This window comes from Cyprinodon variegatus, unplaced genomic scaffold (assembly GCF_000732505.1).
Source record: "Cyprinodon variegatus isolate N-32 unplaced genomic scaffold, C_variegatus-1.0 Scaffold118, whole genome shotgun sequence".
NCBI lineage: Eukaryota > Metazoa > Chordata > Actinopteri > Cyprinodontiformes > Cyprinodontidae > Cyprinodon > Cyprinodon variegatus.
This window is the reverse complement of record NW_015150571.1, coordinates 170,036-186,896: the sequence shown is the minus strand read 5'-3', so window position 1 is coordinate 186,896 and position 16,861 is coordinate 170,036. Positions and strand designations below refer to the sequence as shown.

At 37.0% G+C, this 16,861-nt stretch overlaps 1 protein-coding gene across 1 annotated transcript; it reads left to right on the top strand.

Moving 5' to 3' along the window:
* The first annotated feature begins 2,707 nt into the window (after positions 1 to 2,707).
* LOC107085173 (prolactin receptor-like) lies at positions 2,708 to 15,436 on the top strand. The gene is made up of 8 exons (XM_015375372.1): positions 2,708 to 2,822; positions 5,788 to 5,950; positions 7,892 to 8,034; positions 12,045 to 12,257; positions 12,898 to 13,036; positions 13,137 to 13,233; positions 13,799 to 13,868; positions 13,955 to 15,436. The coding sequence occupies exons 2-8, from the start codon at positions 5,890 to 5,892 to the stop codon at positions 14,705 to 14,707; spliced, it is 1,476 nt and encodes a 491-aa protein (XP_015230858.1). The 5' UTR covers positions 2,708 to 2,822; positions 5,788 to 5,889; the 3' UTR covers positions 14,708 to 15,436.
* The last annotated feature ends 1,425 nt before the right edge of the window (positions 15,437 to 16,861 follow it).

Here is a 16,861-nt window from a genome sequence, read left to right as displayed (position 1 = left end):
CTGTAACTTCCTGTCTCAGAAGTCAAATTATTCATAAAGAATTTATTTAAACCGGTGTGTTATTTTCATAATGAACACAGCAGAGTGCTTGTTAGATAAGATTGGTGAATAGAGTGAGAGAGATGCAATAAAGATCAAGAGAGCTGTGCAGAATATAAAAGCAGGTGAAGGCTTTAAAACAATATTCCAGATTTGACACTGTTCAGTTCCTCCTCAAAAAATAGAAACAGCTGCCCAAAAAAACAGTGATCAAGGAGAAAATAAACCAGAGATGCAACCAAACTGACAGGTTTTTAAAAACTGTGGAGCTTCTGCATTAGGCATAGTTTTCTTAACTTACAGCCTCAAAATGAGTGCGATTCAAGCAGTTGTACTCACCATGTGCTTCATGTCTATAAATGCTATAAGTCTTCGGGGACTCCACAGGTAAAATAAGGAGCAGTTTTAAATGTCTAAGTGAGCAAAGTTGCTCTGCGGACATCAAGAAACACCAGAGAGCTGTGCTTTAAAAACCCTAAAAAAAAATCCTGGATTCTTAGAAAAGTATGAAAATATCTTTTCACGTGAACATCAGAATATATAAAAAAAATAAAATAAATAAAAAGATGAAGTGTCTTCTGACCTTCAGAGTGTTGTCCAACAGGGACCATTACATTCTATGATGCAAAGGTCTTTGTAAGCCTTTGCTTCACGCTTATGAGGAAGAGTTTTTCTGACAATGATGATGCTTGAATTTAATATTACCCCCAACCTTTAAAAAAAGCAGAAATCCTTATTTTTCTCCTTCAAATCATTGACTTTGCTCTGTAGAAACCTGCTTTTTAAGTGGAGGTCGTCTCATATGTTGTGTGTTTGCAGACGGAGACCGAGATGTGACTCAGCAGAGTGTAGCACAGGTGAGGATTTCCCCTCATTGCTCAGTCCTGCCTAATCGGGTAAGAGCATTAAATGAAATGATCAATGCACAGAAGTACAAACATGTAACCATTTTTTCTTTCCTGCAAAACCACATCTGCAATACAACCCAGAGCAGATTCAAACTTAAGCTGAACTGAGGTATACAAATAAATGCATAAATAGAATATTTTGCACAGAGGCAACTAAAATTGTTGGTTGTATACATGAAATGATCAACTCATAGTCAGTTTGCAACAGAACAGGCTGGGGAGATGTATTCATTTGTTTCTCATGACTTTATTAGTTAATAACAATCATTGTTTATTTGTTGATTATCTGTCTGTCTTCTCAAACCTCTGGTCGGTCGTGGCAGAGAACTGTTCACATCCAGCCAGGTTCCATCAGAGGTTTCATTCTTTTAAGGAGGAATCTCCTCTCCTCTGTCACTACCTGCATGCTCTACATAGGAAATTCCTGCAATGTCGGATAGTATGCATGAGACTGTCAACTGATGCTACGTGCTCGTCCAGAAGGAATGAAAGCTGCAACAGCCTAATGCAATTTGCCGGGTTTCCTTAGAAAACATTTTAAGCCAATTTTGTTTACTATGGTTTAAATTAAATTACTTTGCAAAGTGTCTTGATATGACATGTTATTAATTATAATTAAATGAGTAGACTGAATATAATTCCACTGTTTCTTAAGATTAGTTGACATGCATGCTTGCATGACAGTACCACTCAGGCATATCTCAAAAGAAATAAAGACAATCAAAAATTACAGTTATCACTGGAGAAAAATAAGTTATACTTATTTTATTTACATTTCAATAAAGGTTTATCAAATAGTATGTATCTAGTTGGACATTTTTATAAAATGCTTAATTTTTATTACAGCAATCAAGCTTTTTGCACAGATATTCTATGGTATTTTAATGATTTACATTTGCTGACGAGGTCTATGTCTTCTGCCATCACCTTAATCTTTAACCTCATCCACCAATACTGTAAAGTCTTTGATCTAGGTAAACACACTTGCAAAATCACAATATAAAATTGGTCAGATGTATGAATAATTGTTTGCATTCATCCATGTAAAACAGTTTTAGTATATAGTTATATAGCAAATAAATATGTATTTTTTCTCTCTCTGTTCCACTGTGGAATGGTAGACTTTCAAAAATGAGCAACTAATCATTAATTCATAATAATAAGACTAAAATTACATGTTACTCAAGTTTGACATATGACATATTTTACTCAAAAATAACTTATCTTAATTTTTTTCTTTTTTTTAGTATTGCCGCAGTATGTTTGAATCTGGAGGCAAAAATGTTTTAAATTCTCAGCAGGTTCAAAGGGAAAAACAATAATTATAGGACTGAGCGCAGATTGATCAGCGTTTTAGCGATGAGCTCATGAGCATGTTTAAATCATCCTGTCATGTTGCATTCCAACAGGCACGCAGGTAAAAGCCACGCCCTTCTTCCTGCTGTCGTGATGCGTTCAATGCCGTCAGCGCTTCCTTGGCTGACTCAGAAGTAAACTTTAATATCCAAATAAACATTCAGTGAGATGTAAATATTTGATTACATTTTAACATTATTAATCTTCATTTAACCCCCAACATAAAACGAGTACAGATACCGGCGCGCGGATACAATAAGTGAACGTTTGAAGCTCGTTTTAAAATCTTGTGAAGTTGCACATCTCGCGGTGTTTCCTATCTCTGTGGAATCTCAGGTGGGCAGGCCGCGCGCACCTCAGCTCCACCCCTGCCGGTGATTCATCCCTCCAGCCTCACTTAAAAAGTCCTACCTGAGTCGTGTGTCGCAGAGAGAGCTGCCAGGTGGTTTCCTGCTGCCCTGTAAGATCTAAGGAAATCTTAATAAGGATCATCCACACTTCAAAGAGGATCCTGAAGAAGTGAGTTTCTCGCTTTAAATATTTAAATGTGACAGGGGGGATGCTTTTAAACGTATACAGCAGATAAACGCATTCTCTAAATAGTTTATAGTACATTAATCTGTTAATTATTTATTTGAGAGGTGTTTTTCTCACGAAGTGGTGCGTTTGTGTTTGCATGTGCGCGTGAAAGTCTAGTAACACAGCTGCAACGTAATATAACACCGTGTAGTTACATGCAAACACGAATTACAGTAACTGAGTGTCCTGTATTTCTGTGTTGACATCAGTTGTTATTCAGATTTTCAAAACATTCTGCTGTTACAATACAAATAATTATATATAAATTCTTTAAGGGAAGCTGGATATATTATTATTGTCATGGAGATTCAAGGCATATTTCTCCATCATACCGTTGCTGTGAGGTTAATAAAAAAGAGCAGCTGGAAGCATCGTTTCCTTGGTGACCGTGTCTCCAGCTGTATTTTTAGTAGGCTTATATTCTTTTCAATGTCAAATTTAATGATTAATCTGCTTTGGCTGTTTAGATCTTCACTAATATATATGTGTTATTATCTCTCTTTTTTTTAAATAATCTGCATAAATTGTTCTCCCCACCACAGACACGTTTGATTAAAGGCTGAGTAGATTTTATTTTTGCATTTACAGTCCTTGTTGTCTGCTCCCAGAGTTGGGAAATAATGAAATAAAGCCTCATGCAGGGCCCGCCTAAAGCAGCAGGAAGCAATCCTGTTGAAACTTGCCAGAGCAGGTGTAGTTGCAAGAAACTGCTTTTCTTTTTTTTGTCACTGTGTTCCTGGTACAGAGAGAAACAAACTGTTGAGAAAGGGACCCCCCCCCCCCCATGCACACACATAGAATTGTATATCCCCTTTGTACTTCTCTCTAGCAAGATACAAATTAATATCTCAAGGTTTTCAGTCCATGAAAAAGCTACTTTAGAGTCCAGAGTGTTCCTCCTGAGTCAGTAAATTTCCAGTAAGTGCAGAAACATGTGGAGCTAACAGCAGAGCAATTACTCCCAAAAAAAGAATTCACAGCTTAGACATCGGCATGTCAGAGCTCACATTGTGCGTGCAACTGTCTGTTTGTATGTATTTATCTGAACCCGCAACATCCACATAAACATGAACTCTTTGGAATAGGGAAGTACTCTTATCTCAAGTAAATCTGTGTTCGTGTGAGAAGCCTTTAAAAAAAAAAAACACACACACACACATAGCGCAAATATCCCTGACTCACATATGACAATAAATGTCATATAAAGTGGTTCATAGGTCTAGAAGATCTCATTTGAACCTGGACACACAATACAACTTTTTATTGTGTCACATAATGTGCACAAAGATGTAAAACAAAACTCTTGTGCATAAAATATGCATTTTATTTGTGGTGATTTTATTTAATAAAGCAAATATCCATGCAACCTTTTTTCGAGTCAAGCAAGCTTCCCCCTAAACACAAAGAAAAAATAATTTATTTCCTGATTTCAATAAATTTAAGAAAAGATGGGAAAATAAAACCCGTTTCCTGATTAGTCTGTTTTAATTATATAAAGACTCCTTTCTAAGGGTTTGGGATTTCAGTGAACAATAGGGACAGCAATTATCCAAAAAATGTAGAAAAAGGAGAGGTCTGTCTACCAGAATTACTCCAGGAGTGGACTAGGTCACCCTAAGGGAGCCAATGAAGAAACATCTAAAGGACTGTGGGTCTCAGTTAAAGAAACTGGACATGAGAGCCTCCCGTGGTGAAAAAAAAAAAAGGCTCACTAAAAAATGAAAACTATCAAACACGGTGGTGGTAGCATAATGGTCTGTGGATCCTTTGCTTCTTTTGAACTTGCTTAACTCTTTTAAATTGATGGAACTATAAATTCTGCTTGATAAGAGTAAATATTGAAGGAGGATGTGATTCATTTCTAACCTTTAGCTGAAGCAGACTCCTGTTATGCAGCAGAGCAGTGATCCAAAGCAGAATTCCCTTTTTGAATGGCTCAGAAAAACAAATTAAAAGATTGCATCTGCAATTGGATCTGATTGACATAACCTTAAACAGGTGGAAACCATCCCTATGTACCTCAATTAAAACTATTAGAAAACATGATTTTAAGTTTTGGCACTAGACAGTGTTGGTTTGGGTAGCTTGTTTTCCCTTTATTATAAAATTATCAAAAAATCCCTTATTGTGTTCAAGAAGATCTGTCTGATATAAAACGTTTTTTAGAGTAAAACGGGAAGAAAAAGTCTTAAAAGAAAAAAAAAACTTTGCGTCTTTTAAAACATCTTAAAACATGTTTCAGAAGGATGTTTGCTGCCTCTTTGGTTTCCCCCAAAAAAGAAATAGAAAATGTTTTTGTTTTTTTTCCCGGCAACCGCAAATATTTTTCTCCTGTTGAGTGGATGCTGGTTTGTTTGCCTCTTGGCTGTTTTGTATGTTGAATGGTGGCATTTAGAGTGAAACATTTTATACCGACCACATTAGTTCCAACCTGCCTATTTGCAGGAAAGTAATTTTTCATGTCTCTCTCTCTTTCTATATATATGTATGTATAATAACTGTGATTATATGACTCCAGTATTAGTACGTGTTGAACCCTTTTTGGCCCGATCATTGGTTCAGATCTGTCGTTCTAGAGAATCCAAATAGCTTAAAGAAAGTCAGAATTTTTAAAGAAAATAGACTGTTTTTTTTAATGAAAATCTGCAATTCAGTTAAACTAATATGCTATGTTCTAAGTAAAAAAATAATCTGAACAAAATTATGAAGGATAATGAAGAAAGCAGATCTGGTCTAAACCTTGTTATCAGTAAGAGGTTCATGCCTTGATTTGTTACTTTCCAAGCATAGATTAATCAAATAATCCAGTCATAAGATAAATCTTTAGTTTGAATATCATGTGTTGCTTTGGTGTCATTGTGTCGATTAAAATGTGATGTTTTCCCTCCATATCTCTCTGTTTTAGGTGTAAACAAGACTCCCTGCCAAGCCCTGTATTTATCGTACTTCATTAAGGACATGCTGTTGATTTCTCCCGGCTGGGTCAGTTTGTGACGACTTGAGCAAGATGAGGACTGGCGTCTGTTTGCTCGTGCTGTGTGTGCTGTCTGCAGCTGCCGTTCGTACCAGTAAGTTGAAACTTCCCGAATGATTGATATTTGTTGCAAACGATGAAGCAGTTTGAAAGATAAGTTCTGTCTAAAGTTAGAACTGGTATTTTTTACTCGTGCAGGTGACCTTAAAGAAGTGTTTGCCTGAAAGCGTACTGTTCATCTTTAGTCCCTGTATTCTCATCATTGACTCAGTGGTATGCGGTCTGTTTCCACTAATTAACTCAAAGGCTTTAGTTCTTGCTGTGAATCTGTAGCTAACAAAGAGCAGAGCTATAGAAAAGTAAGAGCATCGACTCAATGTGATGAATCCTATCAATGGATGTAGCTAACAGCCTTTTTTTTTCTCTTTTTTTTTCTATTGAAAGATAAAAAAGGACTGAGTGTGAGTGCTATAATATAACACCATATACGGCTACTCTGTGTATTTTGATTGAGATTATTTTAGGATTTGATATTATCTGTTAGGGCCTATTGCTCTCCTTCTCTGCCAAAAAAGGGAGATGGAGCTGAATTTTGTCATTTTATTTTATTTATTTATTTTTCAATATCACTCTAGCTTACAAAACCTTTCAGATCTGTCTCCTTTATGTCTTCAGTGTATAGATACAAACTAGAATTACAAGAATGTATTCGTGTTACAACAGTGGTTTCTAGAGAAATGTTGTTCCACTCGTTTTGACTAAAATGTTTCATATCAGCAACACTGGACAATATCCCAGTGTGAATAACGTGTTTAGGGTTATGCCATACACAGATTTTGACTTTAAAACCTCTATTTTGACCAACTGTAAGTCAGGCACGGACAGCCAGAGTGTTTGGATGTCCTGAAATGTGTCCTTGGATTTTTTTTTTTTGTTGGTTGATCGATCAGGGTTATAACTTTTTTGCCATAGGCAGGTGGATTTGCGGTAGCTTCTCGTTTTAATAATAGATTAATCATCCAGTTGCCCCCAAAACAGCTTTGGATAGCTAAAAAAACCCACTTCAAGACCGACCTAACTCTATATCCAAGTTCTAAAACCTTCACATATGAAATAGCCAAGATGGATGTGGTTAGGCAAGACAGTGGTGTTCACTATTTACTATTGAAGAGAGTAAAAGGTTAATGAGGTTAGAACATGGTGGAAAAGAAGCGAAAAAACAATTAATGAGCATAAAAAAGCAACTGGAAAAGACAAGCAATCAGAAAACATGATGGGAAATAATGAAAGAAAATTAGATTAAAAAAAAAACAACAAGAATAAACAAACAAAAGTTTATTAAAAGAAAAGGATGGAATAAGACCTTATTAATAAGAGCACAGAAAAGTCAACTGATGTGGCAAGGACATAATAAGCAGACAGGAACCCAAATGAAAACCAAAGCCAATGCTTCTTACCATCACACCCAGAGGATCTTACATCTTGACTGTGGCTCAAGGCACTGATGTGACGTTTTCATTATAATTCAGACCGCAGGTCATTTTTGATTGATGTCTTTAACATTACAGTTGTTTTGCCTGTTTAGAACTCTGAATTCATGGACCTCTGTAATCCGATATTAACTGATTGGACTGAGGGGAAGCATTAGAATAGCCTTGCTTGATTTAGAAAACCTTGCAACTTCATGGTGCAGGAGAAGAGCTTATTTAATTAACATATTATTTTATGACATTTTGATGCAAGTCTTAAAGTACTTTATGCATTCATCTCTACAGAGCTAAAATCATATGGTTAAAGAAACTTAATGTTCTTAAAAATTATTATCAGTTGGGAAAACTTAGTCTTAAGAAGCAGATGACACTGCTGTAATGGGTTAAAAGCTCTGAACACAGAGAAACGCTGGATAAAGGACTAAACAACTGTATGTTATTTTCTATGCAAGTTAACCAGCCTCGTAAACAGTTGCCTTACTGTACTGATGGGACCCAGGAGAGGAATTTGCATTCAGGAATGGTTTGTCATGTTTGTTGCCCAGGTACATCGCCACCAGGGAAACCCCGTATGGTTAGCTGCAGATCCCGAGACAAGGAGACGTTCTTCTGCTGGTGGGAGCCTGGCTCTGACGGAGGGCTGCCAACCACACACCGCCTCTACTTCATGAAAGAGAGGTCAGCTTATTCTTCATCTATAACCTTTTGATCTTTTGCTCTTGATTCAGCGGGTCACAGTAGAGGCAGACATTGGGGAAAAAGGGGAGGGATGAATGGCAAAATTCCTCAGCTGGGGTTTATAATCACTATATTTTTTTTTGTTTGTTCTAGCCACAAGGCCAGCAGATGGCCCATAGAGTCGCTGATAAGTTTATCAGCCACACTGATGAGAGTAAACCCCATTTTTAGTTGTAATGTGCTCCATAGAAACGCTGATGGAAAACTACTGATGGAAAAGTCCTTTGAGTGAGAAATGAGCACAAATTACATTGATGAATGAGTTTAAATCATTTTAAAACCTTAAAGCCTCACAGCTTATTACATTAAGAGTTCAAAATCAAACTCTAGTTAACAGCTTTCTATCGTGTTTTTAGAGCTTTTAAAAGTAAGACGTCTGTGTTCTATGCTTCAATGTAATGTACCAAACTACAATGCCTGGTGAGGAATATCTCCTCAGTTGCACAGAGAAAGTTTAATATACGTTCAAAGCTTCTTTTTAGACTTTCTTGAATTCCCTTATTGTTTTTCTTTGTACTTATTTTATTTATTTATTTTTTTGTCAGATTTCTCATATATTCTTCCCTGTCCTTTAAATCAGGAAAATGAAAAAGTAGAAGTCGGGATATGCTGAAGTCTGAAAGTAAACAGAGGAAACGATCAGATCAGTTTTTATTTATGGCACCTTTGAACATGAGAGGATCTTTAAGTGCTTTAATTTAAAAAAGAGAGCAAATCAAATGATTTTGATCAGATGATGTTTTCCTAAAATCTGCTTTAAATACGATAGAGTTGGTGTCCGTAATGGATTTCTGATTGCGTTTTGCATGTACAGATAACGACTTTGCAGATTTTTTTAAATTATTTTATGACAGCAGCAGGCAGATTTCTAACAGATCAGCAGCAAATATTACCTTTTTCTTTTTTTTAATGTGTTTTCTATTATTTTTTTCGAGTCCTGTATATATTTAAGGTTTATTGCTTTGATGTTTGGCGTTTGGCTTTGTCACTTTTTAATTTCCCTTTTTCACAGCTCTCCTGTGTTGTTTGCACTGGCAAAGCATAGGCATATGCACCATCTTTTAATGTGCTTAAAGGTTTTATTTTTTTTCTTTTTCAATAAAGGAAAAGTTGTTTTATTCTTTACCCAGCTTCATATAAAGATGAATTTGGCGCTTCCAAAAGCTGGAATGCAGAGTTCCTTTTGTTTTTCTTCAAATAAAGCCAAATCATTTTTCAGGCAAACCTCTCATGGATTGCGTGGAGGATATTAAAAATAGTCTCACCCTAAGCATAACACTTTTTTGTCACCATGCTGTGATCACCGTGGCACTGAGTCAATCCTTTGTCTCAAGTCTGCAGCTGATTCAGATTTTCAACGTAAATTTTTTTTTTTTATGATGATGATGATGATGATTTTTAATATGTCTATTTTTGCTTTGAAATTATCTTGCATCTCTGCTGACAATAAAAAAAATAATAATAATAATTGCCCTATGGGTTTTTGTAGGTCTAGGCGGTCCTCAGACAATAACATGATGATTCATCTTCTTAGAGCTTAAGAGGCCATAGATCAAGAATTATCAGTTTAAAATGTTGTTTTTTACTCGCTGAACAAACTCTGTTCAGTAGCAGGATTTGATAATCATACCCAGAGACTGTCTCACAGTTAAAATGAGACTTGAGACACAAAAGCCTCAGAAAGTCCTTGTTCTTTACTGGAGGAGCCTGAAGATGTTGGAGACCAAATACTCATTATGCTCCAAACGATTAGATGTATGTTTAAGACTAGATTCATTGATTTCTGAGCATCACCAGTTTGGCCAGTGTCAATCATTTATCTCAGTTAAATTTAGGCCACAGATCGCTCATAAAACACAAAGAAATCCACAGAGTAGAAAGTAGCTATGAAGGCAATTCATCGAGGTGGTAAAATCCATTCATCAGCGTAATTGGAAGCATAGATATATTCACATTCACTACAGCTTCAATAAATGAAGAATTTATATATATATATATATATATATAAAAAACTAACAGGCTGTTTGGTGCACATCCAACTCTGTGTGGTTTGACTCCTCCATAAAACTGGACGGGTACAAACTGCAACCAATAAAGAAGTCTGCAAGGATTTACAATCCGATCTGACTTCCATCCCCGTCAGAAAAGGTGCAGATAACATCTCTGCAGACACAAGGTCTGGGCAATAAATCCATATCAATGTATATCAAAATAAACACCTGATCAATATTAAAATGAGATGCGTCTGATACATTTTTCAGTAATAACACTGATCCAAAGATCAGAAATGGCCCCTCACCCTAACTCAGCAAGACTATGAAATGTTGTTCATTTCTTTAAACTGTTTAATTGGCTGGCCAAATTAAAAAGCTTGTGTTTAAATAGTGTTAGGTATGATGAAGCTGTAATGGTAACGGTTATGGTAAGGTTCACGGTTAGGCTGTAAAAAAGTGTTTGAAATTAATGGAAGTCAATGGAGAGTCCCCACAAGAATAGAGAAACGTGATTGTAGGTGTGCATGGTCATTAATTTTTTTTTTTTTTACAAACTGTCTTTTGCATGAGCTATAAAGTTCAATTTGGCTCTTATCTAAACAAACCACATTTTTTTAGATGTTTGCACTTTCTCCTTCATAGTTTGTGGCATAAAATCAGCTTTACTTCTTACACTCTTTCAGATAGGCTAGACTGATGACCAGGAACAGAAAGAGGTGCCTGTCTTTTTCTAAGTAGTGCCGATCGGAGAGCAGAAGTCCAGTCTATGTTGGATAGAGCTGTGCAATATGACTGAAAAATATATCACCAAATAAGCCTTTCATAACAGACAATTTTGATAATTCTTGATTATTGTTTTTTTCACCTATTTGAAAAAGGGACCACAGGGATAAAAAAAAAATTCTAACCCCAACATAAACTCAATTCATACCCAAGTCTTAAACCTAACACATAACCTTTAAACAGCATTAACCCATCAGGACCCCGCATCGGTCCCCACTAGAGCAGCCGGTTTGTTATGATTTATGGAAGATGATCATAATAATGTAAGAAATGTCCGCCCGCACACACACCCTGCTGTGATACATGGAAATGGCAGCATTATGCTGATGGGGGGCTTTTTTTTAAAAAATGACCTATACCCAACTTAGAATCTGTATAAGGATAGAAAATTAACATTCTTTTAATAGGATTAAGCTGAACTGTTTTTATTTATTTTTTTGGAGAATATTGAGCTAAAATTGAATTCTCTAGATGAAGAAAGCTGGGAGAGACAAACCCCAAGAGATTTGCAACTATAACTGCTCCTAAAGTTGAATATTGACTCACAGTAGTGAGGTGAGAAAACATGGAAAAAAAGGGAACATTTTCACAAAGCTGTATGTGTGAGAAGGACGCTGCTTGTTGCTGCAGATAACATATCCAGCTTCAAATCATGTTTGTTGTTCTTGGGAAAGCTCTGTTGAACCTCTTTCAATTCTCACGCTCCACTTTCCTTTAACTAAAGTGATTGTGAGGACATAGTTTTATTAATATATAATAAAAAGGTAGTAGCGCTGTAGCTATATAGTGTGACTGATTCTGTTGGTATGTTTTCTTTTTTGCACTGAAGCCATTCAGGATGTAATGTCTAACTTATAAAAGTTTTTCCATCGTAATGCTAGAAATGTGCATTTATCTGGTTGATGTAATGGTTGATGTAATGTATCTGGTTGAGACACTTTTCACATTTCAGTTCTGGGCTGATGCAGAGATTACTTTGCCAATATCCGTCCTTCCTCCTATTTGTTCCCCTTTCATGCAGCTCACTGATGCCTATTAATAAAAGCACAGTAGCTTTGGTCAGTATTTCCTATTTTTGTTTTTGTTATGACTTAGATCAAAGACATAAACTCAACCTATTCAGTCTCTTTTAGTTTTAGATTTGTTTTGATAATGTGCAGAGAGGTTAGTTAATTAACCTGAGTTAATGCTGTTTTCTGACTGTGCTTCCTGGTTTCTTTGCCTGGCAGTAAAGCCTGACCCTCCCATGAATGTCACGGTGCTGGCCAACAGCAGCGCTCCCAGTCCGCAACTGGAAATAAAATGGGAAAGCCCGCCAGACGCCGATATCAAATCCGGCTGGGTCACCGCAACATATGAGCTCAGGTTTAAACCAAAAGACAGTAAGGAGTGGAAGGTGAGTTTTTATATGTGACAGATTCCAAATTGGGTTGACTTGAAGCTGAGAGGTTCACCATGTTTGTTAGTTCGCCAAAATAAGGGCCCTCAAGGTGATGTCTTATAAATCATTTACAGAAATGGTCCTTGGGTTTCTGACTAAAGCAGTCACAACAGATTGTAATCAGATATGTTGAATTTTTTTTTTTTTTTTTTATGTGCAGCTGAGGAGAGTTTTCTGTAGGTGGCTTTATTTCGCACTGAATTGTCGCTGTTAAAATAGTATTTTAATGCACTGCAGTTCTGCTGTGATTCAGGCTGTTCTGGTAGTATGCAGCTTTAATTCAATCCAGTTTATTTCCAGAGCGCCAATTCACAACATGTGTCGTCTAAAGGCACATTACAGAAACAATTCAGCCAGATCATACAGTCAGATTGGTTCAAAATTTTCTAAGGAAAACCAGCTGATTGCATCGACTCATTGCCTCTAAACCAAACCCTCACACAAAGCATGCTTGTAGCGACAGTGGAGAGGAAAACTCTCTTTTAACAGGAAGAAACCTCCAGGCTTCTTTTGGATAATATTTAAACAAAGTAAAATTTCAAAAATAATTAAAATGATGTATGAAATAATTTTTTGTTTTCTCTTTTTTACACAGAGTAGAGGAGTTCAAAAAGAGACTTATGCAAAGCTGCAATTGGATCCCGGGGTCCTCTACATGATTCAGGTGCGCTGTAAGCTAGACCACGGCAACTGGAGTGAGTGGACCAACACCATATTTTCTGAAATCCCTAAACGTAAGTCTTCAAAACTCCCATCCTGCTCCACCTCACACCCATTTGGCTTATTGGTACTGAAAATCTTTTTTTTTTTTTTTTTTTCCTGTGTTCTTCTTAGTGCCTCTGATTGACAAATCATTGTGGATTCTGGTCTTTGTTTTCTCCTTGATTCCCTTGTTGGCAACTATAGCCATCTTAGTGCTGAAGAGGAAACTGTAAGTAACAGAAAATTTATTTGGTTTAATGTCTCTGCAATTTTAGAACCAAGACCTGATCACAGTATTGGGGTCTGTTGTTGCTATTTTCCTGATATTCCTACCTAACCAGCCATACAGGTTTTCTCTCCCTTGCCTCTTTATGAGATGTGACATGTTACCTCAGGTCTTTAAAGTCAGTTAGGCCTTACGGTTAATTAGTTTGGGTTGTCCATTTCTAGGAAGAGTTTCACTTTATGAACATTTTTCTCACTTTACCATAATGGGCATAAAATTACCTTAAATCGCTTCCCAGGTTTATGGGCAGCAACAGTTTATTTTAACACAAACCTGCCTGCTCCTGACCTGCTACCTCTGTAGAGGGAATCATATTTTTCGTTACTTTCTTCCTACATTTAGAAGCAGCTTTGACATTTGGGTGCATCTTTGCTCGATACCTGATAACTAGATCCTATTCTTGTGTGTTTTATTCACAATTTAATCAAGCTTAAAATAGAGAAATTTATCTTAATTATGTAAGATTGATTGCATCAAATGATTTTTTTGTTTTTTTCTTTTTCCTCAGTTTGAAGCAGTGGTTCCTACCTCCTGTTCCTGGTCCAAAGATAAGAGGAATTGATGTTCAGCTTCTTAAGGTAAACAACCCCAAAAGTAAAAATAAATGAATAAAAAATCCTGTTTCTTTGACCTTTTTAATAATGTACTGATTTAAATTGTTTAGAGTGGCCGATCTGAAGACATTGCAAATGCCCTCATCACCAGCCAGAACTTTCCTCCCATGATAGCGTGGATCGACCAGGTGGAGGACTACTTGTTGGTGTCAGACAGTGACGAATGGCTTATCAATGACCTATATTTATCTCAACAAAAGAAGAAAGTCTTCGCTAATGCCAGTGGCTTACACCTTGACTCAGAAATTCCCCGCGGCGAGGTGACCCCTGTAAAGAATGCCCGAGAAAAAGCTGAGGACAGTTTGGATAAAACGGACACGTTTGAAAGCTCCAATGAGAGTGATGTATTAAATATGGATCGGACGCAGCTGCCTGTTGAGAAACAGGAATGTGTGAGTGAGGAAAAAGCATCTCTAACAAACACCAACCAGCCCCTGCCTAACACCTGCTATGTGGATATTCAGCCACGCGAGACGTCCTGGGAAGCTGGAACACAGTCTGACTATAGCAAAGTGAAAGAGGTGAATGGCGAGAGCATCCTCATCTTCAACAACGAAAACATCCCGCAGGAGGTGAACGCGCCTGATGAATACAGCAGGGTCAAAGAGGTGAACAGTGAGGGAGTTTTCCTGCAGAAACATGACTCGTCTGACCCCTACTGTAAGAAAAAAGAAGACCAGTACATAGAGTGGATCAATCAGAAGCCAAAAATGCCTCATGACAGCGAGCTCAACAAAGGCTTCTGCTTGGAAATGATTGGAAATGGATACGTAGATTCTCCTGCTGGTTTTATTGTGAAGTGATCCATTGAGATGGGACAGTCGGATCGGTCCGGATTAACTGAGTCACTGGGCAGATGATGCAATGTTATCTGATTATTGCTATCGGCAACTAATTGCACGGTTTTGAAAAGGACAGACTTATTTATGGGATGCACCGGCTGCTCTCCACAGTGGAATGTATTTATCTTGACTGAGGAAGAAAAATGAAATTACTTTGACTTTTGAAGTTTCCGCTCAAACGATGAAAGTGGTTCAGCTGGACATCTGTGAAATTGATTTTTTTTTTTTTTTTTTTTTAAAGAGAAACAAAAAATGTTCTGGCGGACATTTTTCCTGGTAGTGTGACATTTTCTAGTGGGTTGTTATGGTCACCTCAACGGTTCAACCTCATTCTTTAACCAGAAGAAAAGCATCAGGTCAAAACGACCTACCTGCAAATCTAAAAACCCTTCTACCACCCTCAGCTGCTCCTGAATGTAATTCTTTGTTTAATATAACAGCCTGCTGTCAAGTAAAAGCTTTTAATCAAACTGTAGAGAACTGGTACAGCCTCAAAATGGATCTTCAACACCAAACATTTTAAGCTGAAAAAGAGTCGTAATAAAGGAACTTAATGAATATCGTCTGTTGTTTGTGCTTGTCTACGGTCAAACCTTTTGGGTCTGGTTTATCTGAGAGGTGTGCACCTGATAAACCTGTCTGCCTGGTTTTTTGTTTTCAGACTCATTGCACTCATTATCGACAGCGTTAACATGTTTAACGGCGTTAACAACAGCTGGTAACAAATTCTAATGTGAGAATCTAACATGCTTAGCTTTTATTCTTCCCACTGGATGGGACCACTGTCATTGAAATCTCAAATAAAACAAATCACTCTCACGCTTTGGTTGTCTTCTTCAGAGAGAGTGCTTATTTTGAAAGAAATTCTTCTGATTTAATGTTAATTTGACCCAGACAAGTTTACTTTATGAGATTTTATTTTATTCTTTGTGACTTCAGAGTCATTTATGGCCCAAGTTTGAACTTTCTGGCTGATGTTTTGAAATCTTATTGATATTCCCTTGCTATCCATGCTATGAAGTCAACCAGTTTGGTTTCAATATGGTCGCACCGCAGGATGTCTTCACCTCTGTATAATTTACCCCTTTTTCTTCCAAATCCGAGATTAACCAAACCTTTAAGGTTTAGTTTCATCAGCCATTTATTTCCCAAAAGATTTAGGACGTTGTCCCTGATGGACTTCTGAAATGTTAGTGTGTGGTTTTTTTTGTGATTTTGGGGCATCTTAGAAGCTTAGATTTTCACCTTAGAAGTCTTACAGGGCATGATGGTTTATGACTCGATTCACTTTTGATAATAACACTATTCTACCAGCTTTAGCCAGGAGCTTCTCAAGAGCTTTTGCTTTTTTTCTATATGCACACATTTTGCACCAAAACGTGTTCTGTGGGGTCTATACCTGCATAGGATTGATTGGACATATAAACGTGGCATCTTCAAACAGGACTATGACGGAGAATTAAGCAGACTCATGGAGGTGGACAGTTTTTCGTCCTGATAGCTTTCTGATTTCCCTTTTTTTGCCTTGATGTCACAGAAGGATGTATTTTAAATGTCCGCTGGAGGCTTAAAAAGAGACATACGGAGTGGGCTAAAATTGAATCAGATGTTTGGAATCTGCATATTAGAAGCTTTGGAAGTCATCAAATTGTTATATTGTTTTTCACAAAATATACAATTAATATGAGCTTCTGACCTTAAAAAAGGCATAACATTTCAGCCTTATTATTGATTAGCAAAGAAAAAGTTTACTTTGAAAGACAGATTTATGGCTTTACACAGAAGAGCCCGGTCGTCATGGCGAAGATGCAGCTGTGCACTTCAGGCTCAGGGATAAGAGGCAGTCTTTTGAGGATAATTTGTTCATATATAACAAAAAAACTTCACAGTTAGCTTCCTTCATGTTACAAACCATCACTCATTCAAACCATGACACCAGCAAGGCGTTATTGTTAAGGGGGTCTAGATCTGCAGAGCCTAGATCTGCAGATCTGACTAAAAAGTCTGGAAGTTATCCAAGCTCAGATTTAAGAGAAGCCACCTGAATATTTCTGACCACAGGTTAAGTCCAGTTGTTTTTTCTTTCTCTCTCTTTCTTTTTTGGGGCCTCCTGAT

Bases quoted from the DNA above. Each gene is read 5' to 3' on its own strand.
- LOC107085173 (XM_015375372.1), top strand. From the start codon at position 5,890: ATGAGGACTGGCGTCTGTTTGCTCGTGCTGTGTGTGCTGTCTGCAGCT. The intron at 13,234-13,798 runs GTAAGTAACAGA...CTTTTTCCTCAG, and splicing joins TTAGTGCTGAAGAGGAAACT to TTTGAAGCAGTGGTTCCTAC. The intron at 13,869-13,954 runs GTAAACAACCCC...TAAATTGTTTAG, and splicing joins TTGATGTTCAGCTTCTTAAG to AGTGGCCGATCTGAAGACAT.